Source organism: Schistocerca gregaria, chromosome 5, assembly GCF_023897955.1.
Source record: "Schistocerca gregaria isolate iqSchGreg1 chromosome 5, iqSchGreg1.2, whole genome shotgun sequence".
In the NCBI taxonomy this organism is placed as follows: Eukaryota; Metazoa; Arthropoda; class Insecta; order Orthoptera; family Acrididae; genus Schistocerca; species Schistocerca gregaria.
This window is the reverse complement of record NC_064924.1, coordinates 576,089,171-576,106,780: the sequence shown is the minus strand read 5'-3', so window position 1 is coordinate 576,106,780 and position 17,610 is coordinate 576,089,171. Positions and strand designations below refer to the sequence as shown.

At 39.0% G+C, this 17,610-nt stretch overlaps 1 protein-coding gene across 2 annotated transcripts in view; it reads left to right on the top strand.

Annotated features, from left to right (window-relative positions):
- Positions 1-15,542, top strand: part of LOC126272247 (geranylgeranyl transferase type-2 subunit beta) — a 61,211-nt gene extending 45,669 nt beyond the window's left edge. For both annotated transcript variants that reach the window (XM_049974958.1, XM_049974959.1), the window contains exon 7: positions 14,279-15,542. In XM_049974958.1, coding sequence (XP_049830915.1) covers positions 14,279-14,483 — 205 coding nt within the window. In that variant the 3' untranslated portion in view covers positions 14,484-15,542. The remainder of the gene's footprint in view (positions 1-14,278) is intronic.
- Positions 15,543-17,610: the final 2,068 nt, after the last annotated feature.

Below are 17,610 nucleotides of genomic sequence, written 5' to 3'. Positions count from 1 at the left end.
CATCCCTTGATTGTTTAGGATAAATATTGGTATGATACGTTTGAAAAGAACATTACCTTATTCCTTTCTCATTGTTGTCCATTCTGAATGCGAGTTCTGTAACTAATGACCTCTTTGTTGATAGGATATTACTCTCTGGAATGTCCTTGGTGAAATGCATTTAGTGGGAAGAGAATCTTCTGCTTCTTGGAGCTTCACAACTGTGTGCCGGTCTTTGCACGCTTAACAGTTTCCTTCCATTCTGCCCTCTTGTTTATTTTCCTTATCTGTTCTCTGATTCGTAGGGCTCTGATATTTCCTTCCAAGTCATCGAACGATTGCTTATGGTGTCTTCCTTTTAATCTTCTTCCTTGTGGTTCCCATTCGAAGACTTTCATTGTCATTCTTGTGTTCTACATCCTTAGGACATGCTCTAGCCAGCCTATTCTTTTACTTTTAATTAGCACTGCTGTTGACTAGTGAAATTGCACTGCCTTCTTAGATGACACGAGCAATAGGTAGGATTGTCAGATAGACACCCAAATGTCCACAATCATGGTAACTGTCTCGCTGTTAGTCTGAACGTGTATGTTTGGGTGTCTGTGTGAATGTGTGTGTGAATGTGTGTGTTCGTACTAGAAAAAGAGCAAGAGTTTGAAACCTAGTATTAACTGTTTCCTATTAAGTGTTTCTGTGCACCACATACCAGTCCGCTGTAGGTAAGTGATTGCCTTTGCATATTTTACATAGTTCTACATCTGTATCTATCTGTGTTTCTACTCTGCAAGTTACCATGCTGTGCATGGTGGAGTGTACCTTGTACCACTACTACATCTACATCTACATCTACATTTATACTCCGCAAGCCACCCAACGGTGTGTGGCGGAGGGCACTTTAGATGCCACTGTCATTACCTCCCTTTTCTGTTCCAGTCGCGTATGGTTTGCAGGAAGAACAACTGTCTGAAAGCCTCCGTGCATGCTCGAATCTCTCTAATTTTACAATCGTGATCTCCTCGGGAGGTATAAGTAGGGGGAAGGAATATATTCGATACCTCATCCAGAAACGCACCCTCTCGAAACCTGGTGAGCAAGCTACACCGCAATGCAGAGCGCCTCTCTTGCAGAGTCTGCCACTTGAGTTTGCCAAACATCTCCGTAACGCTATCATGGTTACCAAATAACCCTGTGACGAAACGTACCGATCTTCTTTGGATCTTCTCTATCTCCTCCGTCAACCCAATTTGGTACGGATCCCACACTGATGAGCAATACTCAGGTATAGGTTGAACGAGTGTTTTGTAAGCCACCTCCTTTGTTGATGGACTACATTTTCTAATGACTCTCCCAGTGAATCTCAACCTGTTACCCGCCTTATCAACAATTAATTTTATATGATCATTCCACTTCAAATCGTTCTGCACGCATACTCCCAGATATTTTACAGAAGTAACTGCTATCACTGTTTGTTCCGCTATCATATAATCATACAATAAAGGATCCTTTTTTTCTATTGGTATCCCGTGAGGCCCAGTGGACTTTCCTCTGTTGAGTGATTCCAGTTGCTTTTCTATTCCTTGGACACTTATTTCGATGTCAGCCATTTTTTCGTTTGTGCGAGGATTTAGAGAAGGAACTCCAGTGCGGTCTTCCTCTGTGAAACAGCTTTGGAAAAAGGTGTTTAGTATTTCAGTTTTACGCATGTCATCCTCTGTTTCAATGCCATCATCATTCCGGAGTGTCTGGATATGCTGTTTTGAGCCACTTACTGATTTAACGTAAGACCAGAACTTCCTAGGATTTTCTGTCAAGTCGGTACATAGAATTTTACTTTCGAATTCACTGAATGCTTCACGCATAGCCCTCCTTACGCTAACTTTGACATCATTTAGCTTCTGTTTGTCTGAGAGGTTTTGGCTGCGTTTAAACTTGCAGTGAAGCTCTCTTTGCTTTCGCAGTAGTTTCCTAACTTTGTTGTTGAACCACGGTGGGTTTTTTCCATCCCTCACAGTTTTACTCGGCACTTACCTGTCTAAAACGGATTTTACAATTGCCTTAAACTTTTTCCATAAACACTCAACATCGTCAGTGTCAGAACAGAAATTTTCGTTTTGATCTGTTAGGTAGTCTGAAATCTGCCTTCTATTACTCTTGCTAAATAGATAAACCATCCTCCCTTTTTTTATATTCCTATTAACTTCCATATTCAGGGATACTGCAACGGCCTTATGATCACTGATTCCCTGTTCTGCACTTACAGAGTCGAAAAGTTCAGGTCTGTTTGTTATCAGTAGGTCCAAGATGTTATTTCCACGAGTCAGTTCTCTGTTTAATTGCTCGAGATAATTTTCGGATAGTGCACTCAGTATAATGTCACTCGATGCCCTGTCCCTACCACCCGTCCTAAATATCTGAGTGTCCCAGTCTATATCTGGTGAATTGAAATCTCGACCTAAGACTATAATATGCTGAGAAAATTTATGTGCAATGTATTCCAAATTTTCTCTCAGTTTTTCTGCCACTAATGCTGCTGAGTAGGGAGGTCGGTAAAAAGAGCCAATTATTAACCTAGCTCGGTTGTTGAGTGCAACCTCCACCCATAATAATTCACAGGAACTATCCACTTCAACTTCACTACAGGATAAACTACTACTAACAGCGACAAACACGCCACCACCGGTTGCATGCAATCTATCCTTTCTAAACACCGTCTGTGCCTTTGTAAAAATTTCGGCTGAATTTATCTCTGGTTTCAGCCAGCATTCTGTACCTATATCGATTTCAGCTTCAGTGCTTTCTATCAGCACTTGAAGTTCAGGTACTTTACCAATGCAGCTTTGACAGTTTAAAATTACAATACCGATTGCTGCTTGGTCCCTGCATGTCGTGACTTTGCTCTGTACTCTTTGAGGCTGTTGCCCTTTCTGTACTTGCCCGAGGCCATCTAACCTAAAAACCGCCCAGTCCACGCCACACAACCCCTGCTATCCGTGTAGCCGCTTGCTGCATGTAGTGGACTCCTGACCTATCCAGCAGAACCCGAAACCCTACCACCCTATGGCGCAAGTCGAGGAATCTGCAGCCCACGCGGTCGCAGAACCGTCTCAGCCTCTGATTCAGACCCTCCATTCGGGTCTGTACCAAAGGTCCGCAGTCAGTCCTGTCGATGATACTGCAGATGGTGACCTCTGCTTTCATCCCACTAACGAGACTGGCAGTCTTCACCAAATCAGGTAGCCGCCGGAAGCCAGAGAGGATTTCCTCCGATCCATAGCCACACACATCATTGGTGCCGACATGAGCGACCACCTTCAGATGGGTGCACCCTGTACCCTTCATGGCATCTGGAAGGACCCTTTCCACATCTAGAATGACTCCCCCTGGTATGCACACAGAGTGCACATTGATTTTCTTCCCCTCTCTTGCTGCCATATCCCTAAGGGTCCCCATTACGCGCCTGACGTTGGAGCTCCCAACTACCAGTAAGCCCACCCTCTGTGACTGATTGGATCTTGCAGACTGAGGGAGAACCTCTGGAACAGGACAAGCAGCCATCTGTGGCCGAACATCAGTATCAGCCGGAGACAGAGCCTGAAATCGGTTTGTCAGACAAACTGGAGAGGCCTTCCATTCAGCCCTCCGGAATGTCTTTGGCCCCCTGCCACACTTCGAGACAACCTCCCACTCTACCACAGTTGAGGGATCAGCCTCAATGTGGGCAGTATCCCGGGCAGCCACAGTCGTAGTCCGATCGGGGGATGCGTGGGACGAGCTGGCCGTCCCCGACAAACCCCCATCCGGACCCCCTACAGTGATGCCCATTGGCAACAGCCTCAAGCTGTGTGACCGAAGCCAACACTGCCTGAAGCTGGGAGCGAAGGGATGCAAACTCAGCCTGCATCCGAACACAGCAGTTGCACTCCCTATCCATGCTAAAAACTGTTGTGCAAAATACGTCTGAATTAATCTACAGAGAGCACAAACAAATCAACACAAAATTTAAACTGTTATTAAAATACAAGATTGCCTGGTAAATGCAGTAATGCTGCTACTTGCGCAATGCTGACACACTGCTTGGCGGCGGAAGGAGACCACGCGATTTTACACAGTTCAAGTACTAAATCGCGATTCTACAACTCTCAAATACTATAATGCGCCCGAAATTTAGGAATTAAACAATGCAAGTACCAAAAACTCGCAAAGAAATTAAGAATTAAACTATGTAACAAATGAGCGAGCTAGGAGAATACGACTTTCTCTGGCAGCTGCTTATGCAACGGCGGCAGGGAGTCATTCCCTCTCCTATTACACTCACAAAAGAGGCAAGAGTAGAATTGTACTGCAGTCATTGAAAGACCTGGTTCTATAAATTTTCTCCCCTACAGGGATTTCCCCCATTTGAGTTTAAGAGACATCTCTGTAATGTTTACATGTTGATTGAACCTAGCAGTAACAAATCTAGCAGCACACCTATAACTTGCTTTCATGTCTTCCTTTAATCTGACCTGGTGAAGATCCAAAACACTCAAGCACCACTCAAGAATTGGTCATACCAGTGTCCTATACATGGTCACCTTTGCATATGAGCTACCTATTCCTAGAATTAATTGAAGTTGACCATTCAGTACTACCAATCGTATGTGCCCATTCCATTTCATATCACTTTGTACATTGTGCCTAGATTAGATATTTAATCAACATGACTGTGACAAGTGGCTGCCACTAATACTGTACTCGAAGATTACAGGATTGTTTTTCCTACTCATCTACATTCATGTACATTTTTCTACATTTAGAGAAAGGTACCATTCAACAGACCAAATAGATATTCTATCTGTTGTTGTTGTTGTTGTTGTTGTGGTGGTCTTCAGTCCTGAGACTGGTTTGATGCAGCTCTCCATGCTACTCTATCCTGTGCAAGCTTCTTCATCTCACAGTACCTACTGCAACCTACATCCTTCTGAATCTGCTTAGTGTATTCATCTATTGGTCTCCCTCTACGATTTTTACCCTCCACGCTGCCCTCCAATACTAAATTGGTGATCCCTTGATGCCTCAGAACATGTCCTACCAACCGATCCCTTCTTCTGGTCAAGTTGTGCCACAAACTCCTCTTCTCCTGTGGTCTACCCATCTAATCTTCAGCATTCTTCTGTAGCACCACATTTCGAAAGCTTCTGTTCTCTTCTTGTCCAAACTATTTATCATCCATGTTTCACTTCCATACATGGCAACACTCCATACAAATACTTTCAGAAATGACTTCCTCACACTTAAATCAATACTCGACGTTAACAAATTTCTCTTCTTCAGAAACGCTTTCCTTGCCATTACCAGTCTACATTTTATATCCTCTCTACTTCGACCATCATCAGTTATTTTGCTCCCCAAATAGCAAAACTCCTTTACTACTTTAAGTGTCTCATTTCCTAATCTAATTCCCTCAGCATCACTGACTTAATTCTATCTAACCCATCCTATAATATCCTTCAATTGCACAATGACAATTTCCTGCACTGTACAGCATCATCAGTAAATAGTTGCAGAGAATAAGAGTGGTCTTTCACACTTTCACTCCTGATGATACCCTTGTCTCTAATGAACGCTTGCAATCCAGACCAATGTACTGTTTTCTATTACTTAAGAAGTCTTTGAGCCATTCACATACTTTGGAACCTGTTCCATGTACTTGGACTTCTATTAACAGTCTGCAGTTGCGCACTGTGTCAAACACTTTCCAGAAATTTTGGAATATGGAATCTGCCTGTTGCCCTTCATCTGTGGTTCAAAGGATTGACTGTTTCTAAATCTGTGCTGGTTTGCAGACAGAAGCTATTCTGTCTCAAGGAAATTTATTGTATTTGAACTCAGAAAGTGGTCAAGAATTCTGCAGAAAACTGATCTTAAGGATACTAGTCTGTGATTTTCTGCGTTCATTCTCTTACTGTTCTTCTCTATTGCAGGCACCTGCACTTTTCTCCCAGTTGCTGGGTACTTTGCACTGGGTGAGAATTTCATAATAAGTGAAAGCAAAGTAAGTGCCCAATGCTGAATATTACTCTCTGTAAAACTGTGTTGTGATTCCACCTGTACCTCAAGACTTATTTGTTTACAGCTGTTTCAGTTGCTTCTCAGTGCTAGGGCTGTCCATTTCTATGTCCTCTATTTGCTTTGAAGCTTTTTAAGAAGAACATAAACCAATGGTTAAGCAACTAAAGAAGAAATTAAAATATTTTTTCAGCTTCAAAAGAATTTATTATTGTTATTATTATTTGGAGGAAGGGAGGCATTCACAAGGTGTGAAGCTTATGAACCATCTGAAAAAGGGAATAATTAGGCCTACATTATATCTCATTATTGGATAAATTGTACGAGAAAGTCAAAGTGATTGTCCAAGGAATGAAAGAACAGCTAATGATTTGTAGCTGGGTTGCAGTTAGGTGGACGACATAAACCAAAGGTCCCATCGAATCTGTGATGATTAATGTGTGCTATTGGGTGTAGAATGTTGAGTCTCCATAATAGGTCAATCATTCACTTAATTGCAGAAGCATTTTCTGGGATAGCAGTGTATATGTACTATATACATGAGGTTTTTGAACAGAGAATTGGTGAAATCATAAATAAAGAGCAGTAAAAAGTAGACTGAGAATGTTACATTTACTAAAAGGATTAGTTGGACACCAATGGTGGTAAAATGCTTTTCATTGTAATATTTGTTGCTATGTAGGATCCATAATGTGTAATGAGATAAATACAGAGTCCAAATGAAAGATAATCTATGTGAAGATAAATGTCAAATTTTGTTCAAATAGTAATTTAATGTTTTCATTTTCCACCTATACCAAGTATCACACTATTGAAAGTGTTGGAAACATTGCATGTAAATTCTCTACTCATTCAGTAGTAATAGGGGGAGGTTTCAATATGTGATCTGTAGAATGGGAGACACAAGGATTAGAAAAGGGTGGTGATAAAGAAGAATCTTGTGATGCTCTACTAAGTGCATTCTCTTAAAATTATATAGCCCATACTTGAAGAAAACATGTCGGATCCGCTGTCAATGAGCAGGGCCAAAATTTTAGGTTCAGTAGTGTGGGGATATGTATCAGTGACTCCAAGGCTCTTACAGCACATGTATCACTCAAATTGACAAAATGCTAAGAAAGGAAAGTAGTCCTAATTAACAAGTGTGCTGTGAAAATGGTGAGAACTGAGCGTTTAATACCAAATATTCAACTTTGGGGAGGAGAATGTGGCACAAATTGAAATGTACTGTTTTCCATAAACTAAACAAGTTGGTGTTATGGGTAGTTAGGGGTAGGAAGGAGGCACCATAACTCAATAACTATTTTAGTAAGCTACTGTGTAAGCAGAGAAAGCTGAAAAGCGGATTCACATCTGAAGACTTGATGACAGGCAAAAAGCTCAAAAAAGTCAGAATCAGTGTAAGCAATGCTGTGTGGCAAGTGTTCAATGAATTCATTCAAATTCCCCATTGAGAAGTCTGGACACCCTAAAAAGTTTTAGTTCTGTATAAAATCAGTTAATGAAATGAAGTCCTCTGTCCAAATTCTCACTGACCATGACATTGTCAAAATGAAAGGTATAAAAGTGAAGGCTGAAATATTCCATTCTGTCCTCCAGACTTGCTTCACTGAAGATCAGAATACAGTTCCTATACTTGTCTATAACATGAATGAGACGATGATGGGAATACATAATAGAAAAAACTGCTGAAATTACTTGATTGAGGAAAGTCTATAGGACCTGATGGTGTGCTGTTAGATAAGCAAATGAAGGGTCCCACCTTCCTATACCAGTTTACCACAGGTCACGGAAGCAATGGATTATGCTCCATTATAGGATAAAAGGTACAGATCATTCAAAACTGATATGTTGATGCATAAGTTTGTAGCACTTTTGCATTGCATGTTAGTATTCCAGGTGCTACAGGTTTATTTGCCGATTGTTATTTTTTATTTGTATGTCACTGTTGCTGTTTGAGTTTGCATGTTTTCATTTTGTCATCTGGAGATAGTGAGTGGAGCTGTGGACACTAAGAAATGGAGTGCCAAGTGCAGAAATCAGAACATTTCCAACTTGATCTTCTGTTTAAGGTCAGTAAACAGATGACACCAGTAAAGGCAGCCAGAAACATTTGTGCCTTGTATGGGACAATTCCACTGGACAGAGCATGGCAAGAAAATTATTTTCTCATTTTTACAGAGGGTTGTTTTGACATACGCGACTCTTCACGTTCAGGAAGACCTTTGAGGTTTGATGACAATCTTTTAAAGGTATTAATCCACAATGATCCATGTCAGTGTACTCGAGAACTGACAAATATGATGAACTGTGATCATTCCACCATTTTATGACATTTCCATGCAATGGGTAAAGTTCAAAAGTTGGGTGTATGATTTCCACATACTCTAAACCAAAATCACAAAAATTAACCTAATGTGAATCTCTGCTTGTTTGTCATAATTTGATTCATGAACAATATCAGCCATTCCTATCGTGCATCATTACTGGTGATGAGAAATCGTGTATTTATGCTAACATAAGGAAAAGAAAGAAATTATTGAGTCCAAACAAAGCAGCAACACCCCTTACAAAGACCTGTGCATATCCACAAAAGATAATGTTATGCATCTGATGAAACAGTGATGGTGTGGTGTACTACATATTGCTTTCTCGAGGTGTAACCATCACTGCTAGCATTTATTGTCAACAACGGTGGCAACGTGCAGATGCAGTCCAAGAACAATGCCCAGGAAGTCTTTGTGAAGTGATGCTACTCCACAATAACATCTGCCCGCATTCTGCTAGACTGACAAAAAACAGTATATGGAAGTTTGGTTGGGGAGTCATTCCACACCCACATTATTCACTTGTTCTTGTGTTTTCAGATATTTACCTTTTCCGGTCCCTAACAAATAGTCTTCTGGGAACTTCCTTGAATGTTGCAGAATAGAAAAGTTAACTCATTGTTGGCAGGCTGTTGCAAATATTGAAGGAAAAACATCAAGAACTTATGCAACAACCCAATGTAATGATTGGCTCAAGACAAAATGTGGAACTATTAATCTATCACAGTAATGTCAATTTATTGTGAATTATGGAACCTATTTCATGGTGTTAATAGTGACCTTTTGTGAGACCATAAACTCCAATGCAAGAATCAGCATGGTTTCCCCAAGTACCGATTATGTAAAACCATTCTTGCTCTATGTATTCATGAGGTCCAGAACACAGTGGGATAGCAGAGCTCAACTTAAAGCCATGTTTATCAACTTCCAGAAATTCATAAAGTTTAGCACCTTTCCCTGGTAAAATATTTGATTATGGAGTATCGAAACAGGTATGTGGTTAGATTAAAGACTTCATAGCAAACAGAACTTAGTACATTATTCTTATCAGGAAAACATCATCAAAAGTGAAGTTTAGGGATGGGGAAAACTGGCCAGTTAAAACCAATACCGGTATTTTAGTTCTGAATAACACATATTTTTCGGTATCTATTTGGCCTCTGTTATAACAGCTGTTTTTGTTTTATTTTTTTTTACTAACAGCTGGGTAAATAACCAAAATATCAATTGGCCATAGCAACAGTACCAACATTTTTGGTTGTTAAATAAACAACTTATTTTTTTAAGTAACTTTTATTTGTAAAATTTCCATTGCTTTGAAATGTTGTGATATAATAGAAAATAAGAAGAGTAATCAGTGCTATTTTAATAACTGTGCCAACAGAAACAGGCAAAAAACACAAGGTTTCAAAATGAGTACAGTGTTGTTGAGACAGTAATGTTCGTGATACCATGTGGCATGGCCTATTGGATGGCACACAAGTACATACAGTGTGAAAGACTTGCCTCATCTAGCCTATATGGTAATTTCTCACTGTCGTTATTGGATATCTGATGTATTACAGAATGGCACAACCCTAGTTTGGAAGTAGTATATGAAGTACAGCATCAGCGAAAGTATAGTGCTCCATTTGCTTTAAAAGATTACATATGGGAGGAGCCACAAGAAACCTGTGAGAGCAAAGTTTCAAAATAGAATCAATAGGAAAACACCTGATTTTTTTTTTTTTTTTTTGTCGTATTGAGCCACTTACAATTTTTTGAGAAAAGCAGCAAACTGTAGGTAGACTGAGTTTTGTTTTATTAACCTATTTAATTTAATATTTTGTTTCTGTGTATCTTGAAACCAAGGAGCCAACATTTTTCAATCTTTGTTCATTTTCTGCATTTATTCAGAACCAAATATCAACACTTAAGAAAGCAGTTATTTTGAACAGTTTCAACAGTCATGTTAAACTAGCATTGAAAGAACCAATATAACTGACAACTGATGTGCCAGCGATAAGTGTTGTACCTACTGAAGGAAGCATCTGGTGCACCTTGAGGTTGTATGAGAGGGCCACTGCTCTTCATTGTATATAGGGTGTAACAAAAATGTATGACACAAATTGCAGGACACATTCCTCACACATGTTGTTATTGTTGTTGTTGTCTTCAGTCCTGAGACTGGTTTGATGCAGCACTCCATGCTAACCTATCCTGTGCAAACTTCTTCATCTCCCAGTACTTACTGCTTAGTGTATTCATCTCTTGGTCTCCCTCTACGATTTTTACCCTCCACGCTGCCCTCCAATGCTAAATTTGTGATCCCTTGATGCCTCAGAACATGTCCTACCAACCGGTCCCTTTTTCTTGTCAAGTTGTGCCACAAACTCCTCTTCTCCCCAATTCTATTCAATACCTCCTCATTAGTTATGTGACCTACCCATATAATCTTCAGCATTCTTCTGTATCACCACATTTCGAAAGCTTCTATTCTCTTCTTGTCCTAACTATTTATTGTCCAAGTTTCACTTCCATACAAGGCTACACTCCATACAAATACTTTCAGAAATGACTTCCTGACACTTAAATCTATACTCGATGGTAACAAATTTCTCTTCTTCAGAAACGCTTTCCTTGCCATTGCCAGTCTACATTTTATATCCTCTCTACTTCGACCATCATCAGTTATTTTGCTCCCCAAATAGCAAAACTCCTTTACTACTTTAAGTGTCTCATTTCCTAATGTAATTCCCTTAGCATCACCCGACTTAATTCGACTACATTCCATTATCCTCGTTTTGCTTTTGTTTATGTTCATCTTATAGCCTCCTTTCATGACAATGTCCTTTCCGTTCAACATCTCTTCCAAGTCCTTTGCTGTCTCTGACAGAACTACAATGTCATCGGTGAACCTCAACATTTTTATTTCTTTTCCATGGACTTTAATACCTACTTCAAATTTTTCTTTTATTTCCTTTACTGCTTGCTCAATATACAGATTAAATAGCATCGGGGACAGGCTACAACCCTGTCTCACTCCCTTCCCAACCACTGCTTCCCTTTCATGCCCCTCGACTCTTGTAACTGCCATCTGGTTTCTGTACAAATTGTAAATAGCCTTTCGCTCCCTGTATTTTACCCCTGCCACCTTTAGAATTTGAAAGAGAGTATTCCAGTCAACATTTTCAAAAGCTTTCTCTAAGTCTACAAATGCTAGTAATGTGGGTTTGCCTTTCCTTAATCTATTTTCTAAGATAAGTTGTAGGGTCAGTATTGGCTCACATGTTCCAACATAACTGCGGGATACAAACTGATCTTCGCCAAGGTCGGCTTCTATCAGTTTTTCCATTCGTCTGTAGAGAATTTGTGTTAGTATTTTGCAGATGTGACTTATTAAACTGATAGTTCGGTAATTTTCACATCTTTCAACACCTGCTTTCTTTGGGATTGGAATTATTATATTCTTCTTGAAGTCTGAGGGTATTACATCTTGCTCACCAGATGGTAGAGTTTTGTCAGGACTGGCTTTCCCAGGGCCGCCAGTAGTTCTAATGGAATGTTGTCTACTCCTGGGGCCTTGTTTTGACTCAGGTCTTTCAGTGCTCTGTCAAGCTCTTCACGCAGTATCGTATCTCCCATTTCATCTTCATTTACATCCTCTTCCATTTGCATAATATTGTCCTCAATTACAATGCCCTTGTATAGACCCTCTATATACTCTTTCCACCTTTCTACTTTTCTTTCTTTGCGTAGAGCTAGGTTTCCATCAGAGCTCTTGATATTCATACAAGTGGCTCTCTTTTCTCCAAAGGTCTCTTTAATTTTCCTCTAGGCAGTATTTATCTTACCCCTTGTGAGATAAGCCTCTACATCCTTACATTTGTCTTCTAGTCATCCCTGCTTAGCCATTTTGCACTTCCTGTCGGTCTCATTTTTTAGATGTTTGTATTCCTTTTTGCCTGCCTCATTTACTGTGTTTTTATATTTTCTCCTTTCATCAATTAAATTCAATATTTCTTCTGTTACCAAAGGATTTCTACTAGCCCTCGTCTTTTTACCTACTTGATCCTCTGCTGCCTTCACTACTTCATACCTCAGAGCTACGCATTCTTCTTCTACTGTATTTCTTTCCCCCATTCCTGTCAATTGTTCCACTTATGCTCTCCTTGAAACTCTGTACAACCTCTGGTTTAGTCAGTTTATCCAGGTCCCATCTCCTTAAATTCACACCTTTTTGCAGTTTCTTCAGTTTTAATCTACAGTTCATAACCAATAGATTGTGGTCAGAGTCCACATCTGCCCCTGGAAATGTCTTACAATTTAAAACCTGGTTCCTAAATCTCTGTCTTACCATTATATAATCTATCTGATACCTTTTAGTATCTCCAGGATTCTTCCATGTATATAACCTTCTTTTATGATTCTTGAACCAAGTTTTAGCTATGATTAAGTTATGCTCTGTGCAAAATTCTACCAGACGGCTTCCTCTTTCATTTCTTAGCCCCAATCCATATTCACCCACTATGTTTCCTTCCCTCCCTTTTCCTACTCTCAAATTCCAGTCACCCATGACTATTAAATTTTTGTCTCCCTTCACTACCTGAATAATTTCTTTTATCTCTTCGCACATTTCATCAATTTCTTCATCATCTGGAGAGCTAGTTGGCATATAAACTTGTACTACTGTAGTAGGCATGGGCTTCGTGTCTATCTTGGCCACAATAATGTGTTCACTATGCTGTTGGTAGTAGCTTACCCACACTCCTATTTTTTATTCATTATTAAACCTACTCCTGCATTACCCCTATTTGATTTCATATTTATAACCCTGTGTTCACCTGACCAAAAGTCTTGTTCCTCCTGCCACCAAACTTCACTAATTTTCTAACGTACCTGCCCGATTAAGGGATCTGACATTCGACACTCCGATCCGTAGAACACCAGTTTTCTTTCTCCTGATTTCGTCCTCTTGAGAGGACATAAAAATTATGCCATATGAACGTTGGTCTGGAAATGCTTTGTTTCCATGTTACAACTCATTTTCTCTAGCTCATTAATCATGGGAAACACTCAAGAAGGAACTTTAGAATCATGGGGAACATGCGCTCTTCGTGATGTCTGGTTATGGTGTGCACTGCCAGTGTTTCGTTTTACATGTCCCTCTTGCCGCGGAACGTAGGTCATTGCTCGTGTAAAGGTAACATTAGCTGTTTCAGAGATCATCAGTATGACTGTTGCAAGCACACAGGTTACTAAGTAGAGGTAATCACAGACTTTGGTTGTGCAATGGCAGTATACACAGATGCAGAGACGGTAGATGCCCATTTGATCATAGTCTGGCGTTTGAGTGACTTGTCCCTGTCCACTTGTCAACTTCCTCCAACCAGTTCCTATTTCTTCCTGTAGAAGAAACACCACGTACTGTTGTCATGCTGCTCCTTCATCCACCCCCCACCCACATACCCCTTCCCCTTCCCCTTCCCTTCCCCTTCCCCTACGAATGTAAGAGATTTCGTCACAGTTAGTTCTCTAAGCCAGTATGATAACCTAGTGGGCATGTTCATTAATTTTAGTTGTACAGCCCCACATGTAAGGTTGTGTTTTAAGTGTTATTCACTCCAGCTGCATTTAAAAATTTTTACTTCTTACCATTATGCTACAAGGGATTCATTGCATTTGAATTCAAAAGATCATATGTAAGTATGTGCTTCCATTCTACAATGCATTTGGGAAAAATCATCCCTTTCCTGTCTGTCAAACACAATAAAATTTAAAATTTTCCAGCACTTTGTTCAAGAATACTCTAAATGAAATGCATTGGAGTTTAATTTGATGGGCTTTTGAAATTTGATTATACAGTAATATTTCTTTACCATAATATTGTCTGCCTTTCTTTTCATTGAGTTTGCATTATTATAACAAAGTGATTTTATTTCCAGATTTGTTCTAGCATGCCAAGACACAGAAACAGGAGGCTTCAGTGATCGTCCTGGTGACATTCCAGATCCTTTCCATACCTTGTTTGGGCTGGCGGCATTGTCATTGCTTGGTGAGCCATCAATAAAGCCAGTAGACCCAACTTACTGCATGCCTAAACATGTGATTGACAGGCTAGGCCTCAGGCCTCAGAGACTGTCTGTATGATTTAACTGGCACAGAAACTGTTGAGAGAATAATTTTATAACAAGCTTGGGATCACTTGTGTATCAGGCTTTCCTGATTTGACATGCAACATTTTTCTGAAATCGTGTATTTTGTAAGATACTCTATCAATAAGCTTTAGTGTTGAACTGTCTTTGTGAAGAGCAATTGTACATTAGTCCAACATGCCATTGTAAGTATAATATCACAGCACAGTGGACATAAGCGACAAGCAATTGGAGGTATAGTATTCAGATACAGAATTCAAAATGTAACTGCAGTAGGAGTTACTTTGTAATTATTGATGATGATAATTATTAGAAAATTGCTGTACATATATTCCATGAGGTATATGTTAAGGGCACTGTTCACCAACAGGACTGGATTTAGTATTGTACTCTGAAATAGCTTCCAAATGCCATACTTGTCATGTAAACTAAAGATGGAATATTAAATGGAGGACAGTGGCAAAGTTACTGTCTCACACAGGCTGTAAATGATTTTGTTCACATGTTACCTGTGAGTGGCTAATTTACTTTACGATATTCTGTGCATTTAATTGTAAATGTAAACATTGTTCCTGAGGTTCACAGTGTGCTAACACATCGTGTTATTTTACTGGTCAGTAAGTAATGCGACGAAAGCTACAACTCTTGGTGTCACTTGCCACGTGTCTGTGGCTTTCTCTTTTCCTTTCAGTTTCTTTTTATGTATCAATCTCATTGTGTGAATGAAAACTGTGTACAAGCACAGTGCACTGCTAGTGACAGGAATGAAAATTTGTGTTTTATATACAGCTTATAGTAATTTTTAGTAAGCTGTGGATTTATGTTTTGGAGCAGGACTCCATACCAGTCTCCTTTTTTAAATAATGGACATAAGGAAATTTACTGTCATCTTTTATGTGACTTATACTTTTACCACCAGAGAGAAGTAGCAACTTTACAATGAGTAAAGGTAGAAGTATGCATGATGTGTACATCGAAGCAAGTAGAGTGATCATTATTGTATTGTTATTTGGAATATTTTGTTAATACAATAAATCTGGATTTCTTAAACTTATATACTGTTTTATGATTTACAGTGAAACCCGATTCTAATGAACCCACTATTCTAATGAACCCACTTTTAAAGAATTCCCTCTTTTAACGAATATCTCCATCTGTCCCAATGAAATTGGCACAATAACAGAATTACTGAACTTTGTTTTTAACTTACCTTACTTTAAGAAAAAGTCCACATTAAAGTGTTTCCAGTCCAGAGCTTAGTTATGGTGAATTTCACGGCATGTTCAAAAGTTTTTGGCTGTTTCTTTAATTTTAGATAAGTTTCATTAAACTGCTTTCAGAAAAAACTTATGTAATTGATAATCAATAATTGTTTGTTTGTGTATGATTAAGAAGGACTTCCAAATAGTGAACTCAATGATAAGTTGATGGTTGCACGTCAAGACATGTCATCAGTGAAATAGTGACATTTTTATAATCATTAGCATTAGAAGCCTGTCACTTTTAGCTCTCTGATACACTTTTGGGCATAATATATCTGTGTGCCTTTATAGAACTAAGGTGGTGTGTTGAGAAGAATTCACTTTGTTTCTCTTTCAGTGAAGAATGTATAAATATGGGAAGATGTATCAAAGTCAAGGAATCAAGCCATCAAGAATATATTATGCAGGGACTAAAGTATCAATTTCCTCATGTAGGTGACATCTAATACCTCAGAAAAATTGCCGTTAGGCAAATCACATAAATTGATCACTTTGTGTTGTTTATCATTCAGAATTCTACATTGTGAAAGTTTTGTTTATTCATGGTCAATGAATAAAAGAAAGCTTAAGAGTAATATGAAGCTAAAAGTTATTCATGATATTGAAGACACTCCGAATATTAAATTCTCCAGCAAGGTAAACCAATATGATTTGGCACTGTTTTCCTCTTGTGATATAGAGAAAAATGCTGAATGTTGAAACTCTGTCCTTCATCTTTGATGAGAAAGAACATTCATGCCCCATCATCTAAATGGGCCTACACATTGTCAGTTTTGCTGTGCTGTTATGAGTCCAAGTCAAACTCTGTATAGTTATCTGTGCTTTCAGTTTTCGCCTCAGTTCCATTCTTGATTCCCTCAGTTCTGGCAAGCTATGCAGTGTTTGTGACAATAGAACAACAATGTATGACAGAAAGAGAGAGCCACAGGTTGTTGTGTGCTTGCAGCTAAGTGGCTTCTTTTAACACTGGAATATACACGCTATTTATCACGGCAGACACTAGAGGCTGGTCTTCGAGACTAGTAGATGTTTTTTCTTTGTAATGTTCTTTTTCACTAAGACAGCAGTGAAAATATGAATAAATGCTATGTTAGCAAGGTTTTATCAACAACAATTAAAATATTGAATGTGGTTAATTAACAACATTTTTATTTATTTTTCTAAATTTCACTGTATGAAGAACCCCGAAAAAGAAAAGAGCCTATATCTGTTATAATTTTTTTTTGTCATCTTGATAGACTTTATTCTTTTTCTTGTTTTCACACAGAGCAGTTGTTCCACTTCACTACAGAGGTTGAGTATTTGCCACATAGGTTTCTATTGCAATTACTGCAAACAATTTTTCGTGTCACAATGTTGCTTCTTGGCTGGAGTTTTTTCTTTTACTACTGCAGTGGATTCTTGAGGTTCATACACAGCATTTCTCATACAATGAAGAAGTGCTAGTTTTGGCCTTTTTGCAATATGTGGTTGAACTAAACCTTTAACAAATTTGGCAAAAAATAATCTGATGCCTTGATTTCATCTTTTTAACATGATATGTCATGTTTTTATACAAAAAGAAATACCACATATGCTGCAACTCCACTTATGTCAACTGTCTTCATGAATAATGCCAGGGGACATCTCGTTTTTCTTTTGCAGGAATAAGTATGCACCATCTGATCGAATGAGTCCACCTGACCTTTCATCTCATTATGGTACTTTATTAGAGCAGGCATAGAAGCATCTTCACTAATTGCATTTGGTGTACAATCCATTGTAGAAAGTACCACTAGGCTTTTATTGTTTTTTGGAACATACGACAATAGAGTACGATCATGAGCTACATCAAATTCTGCAGTATGTTCCTCCTGGCTC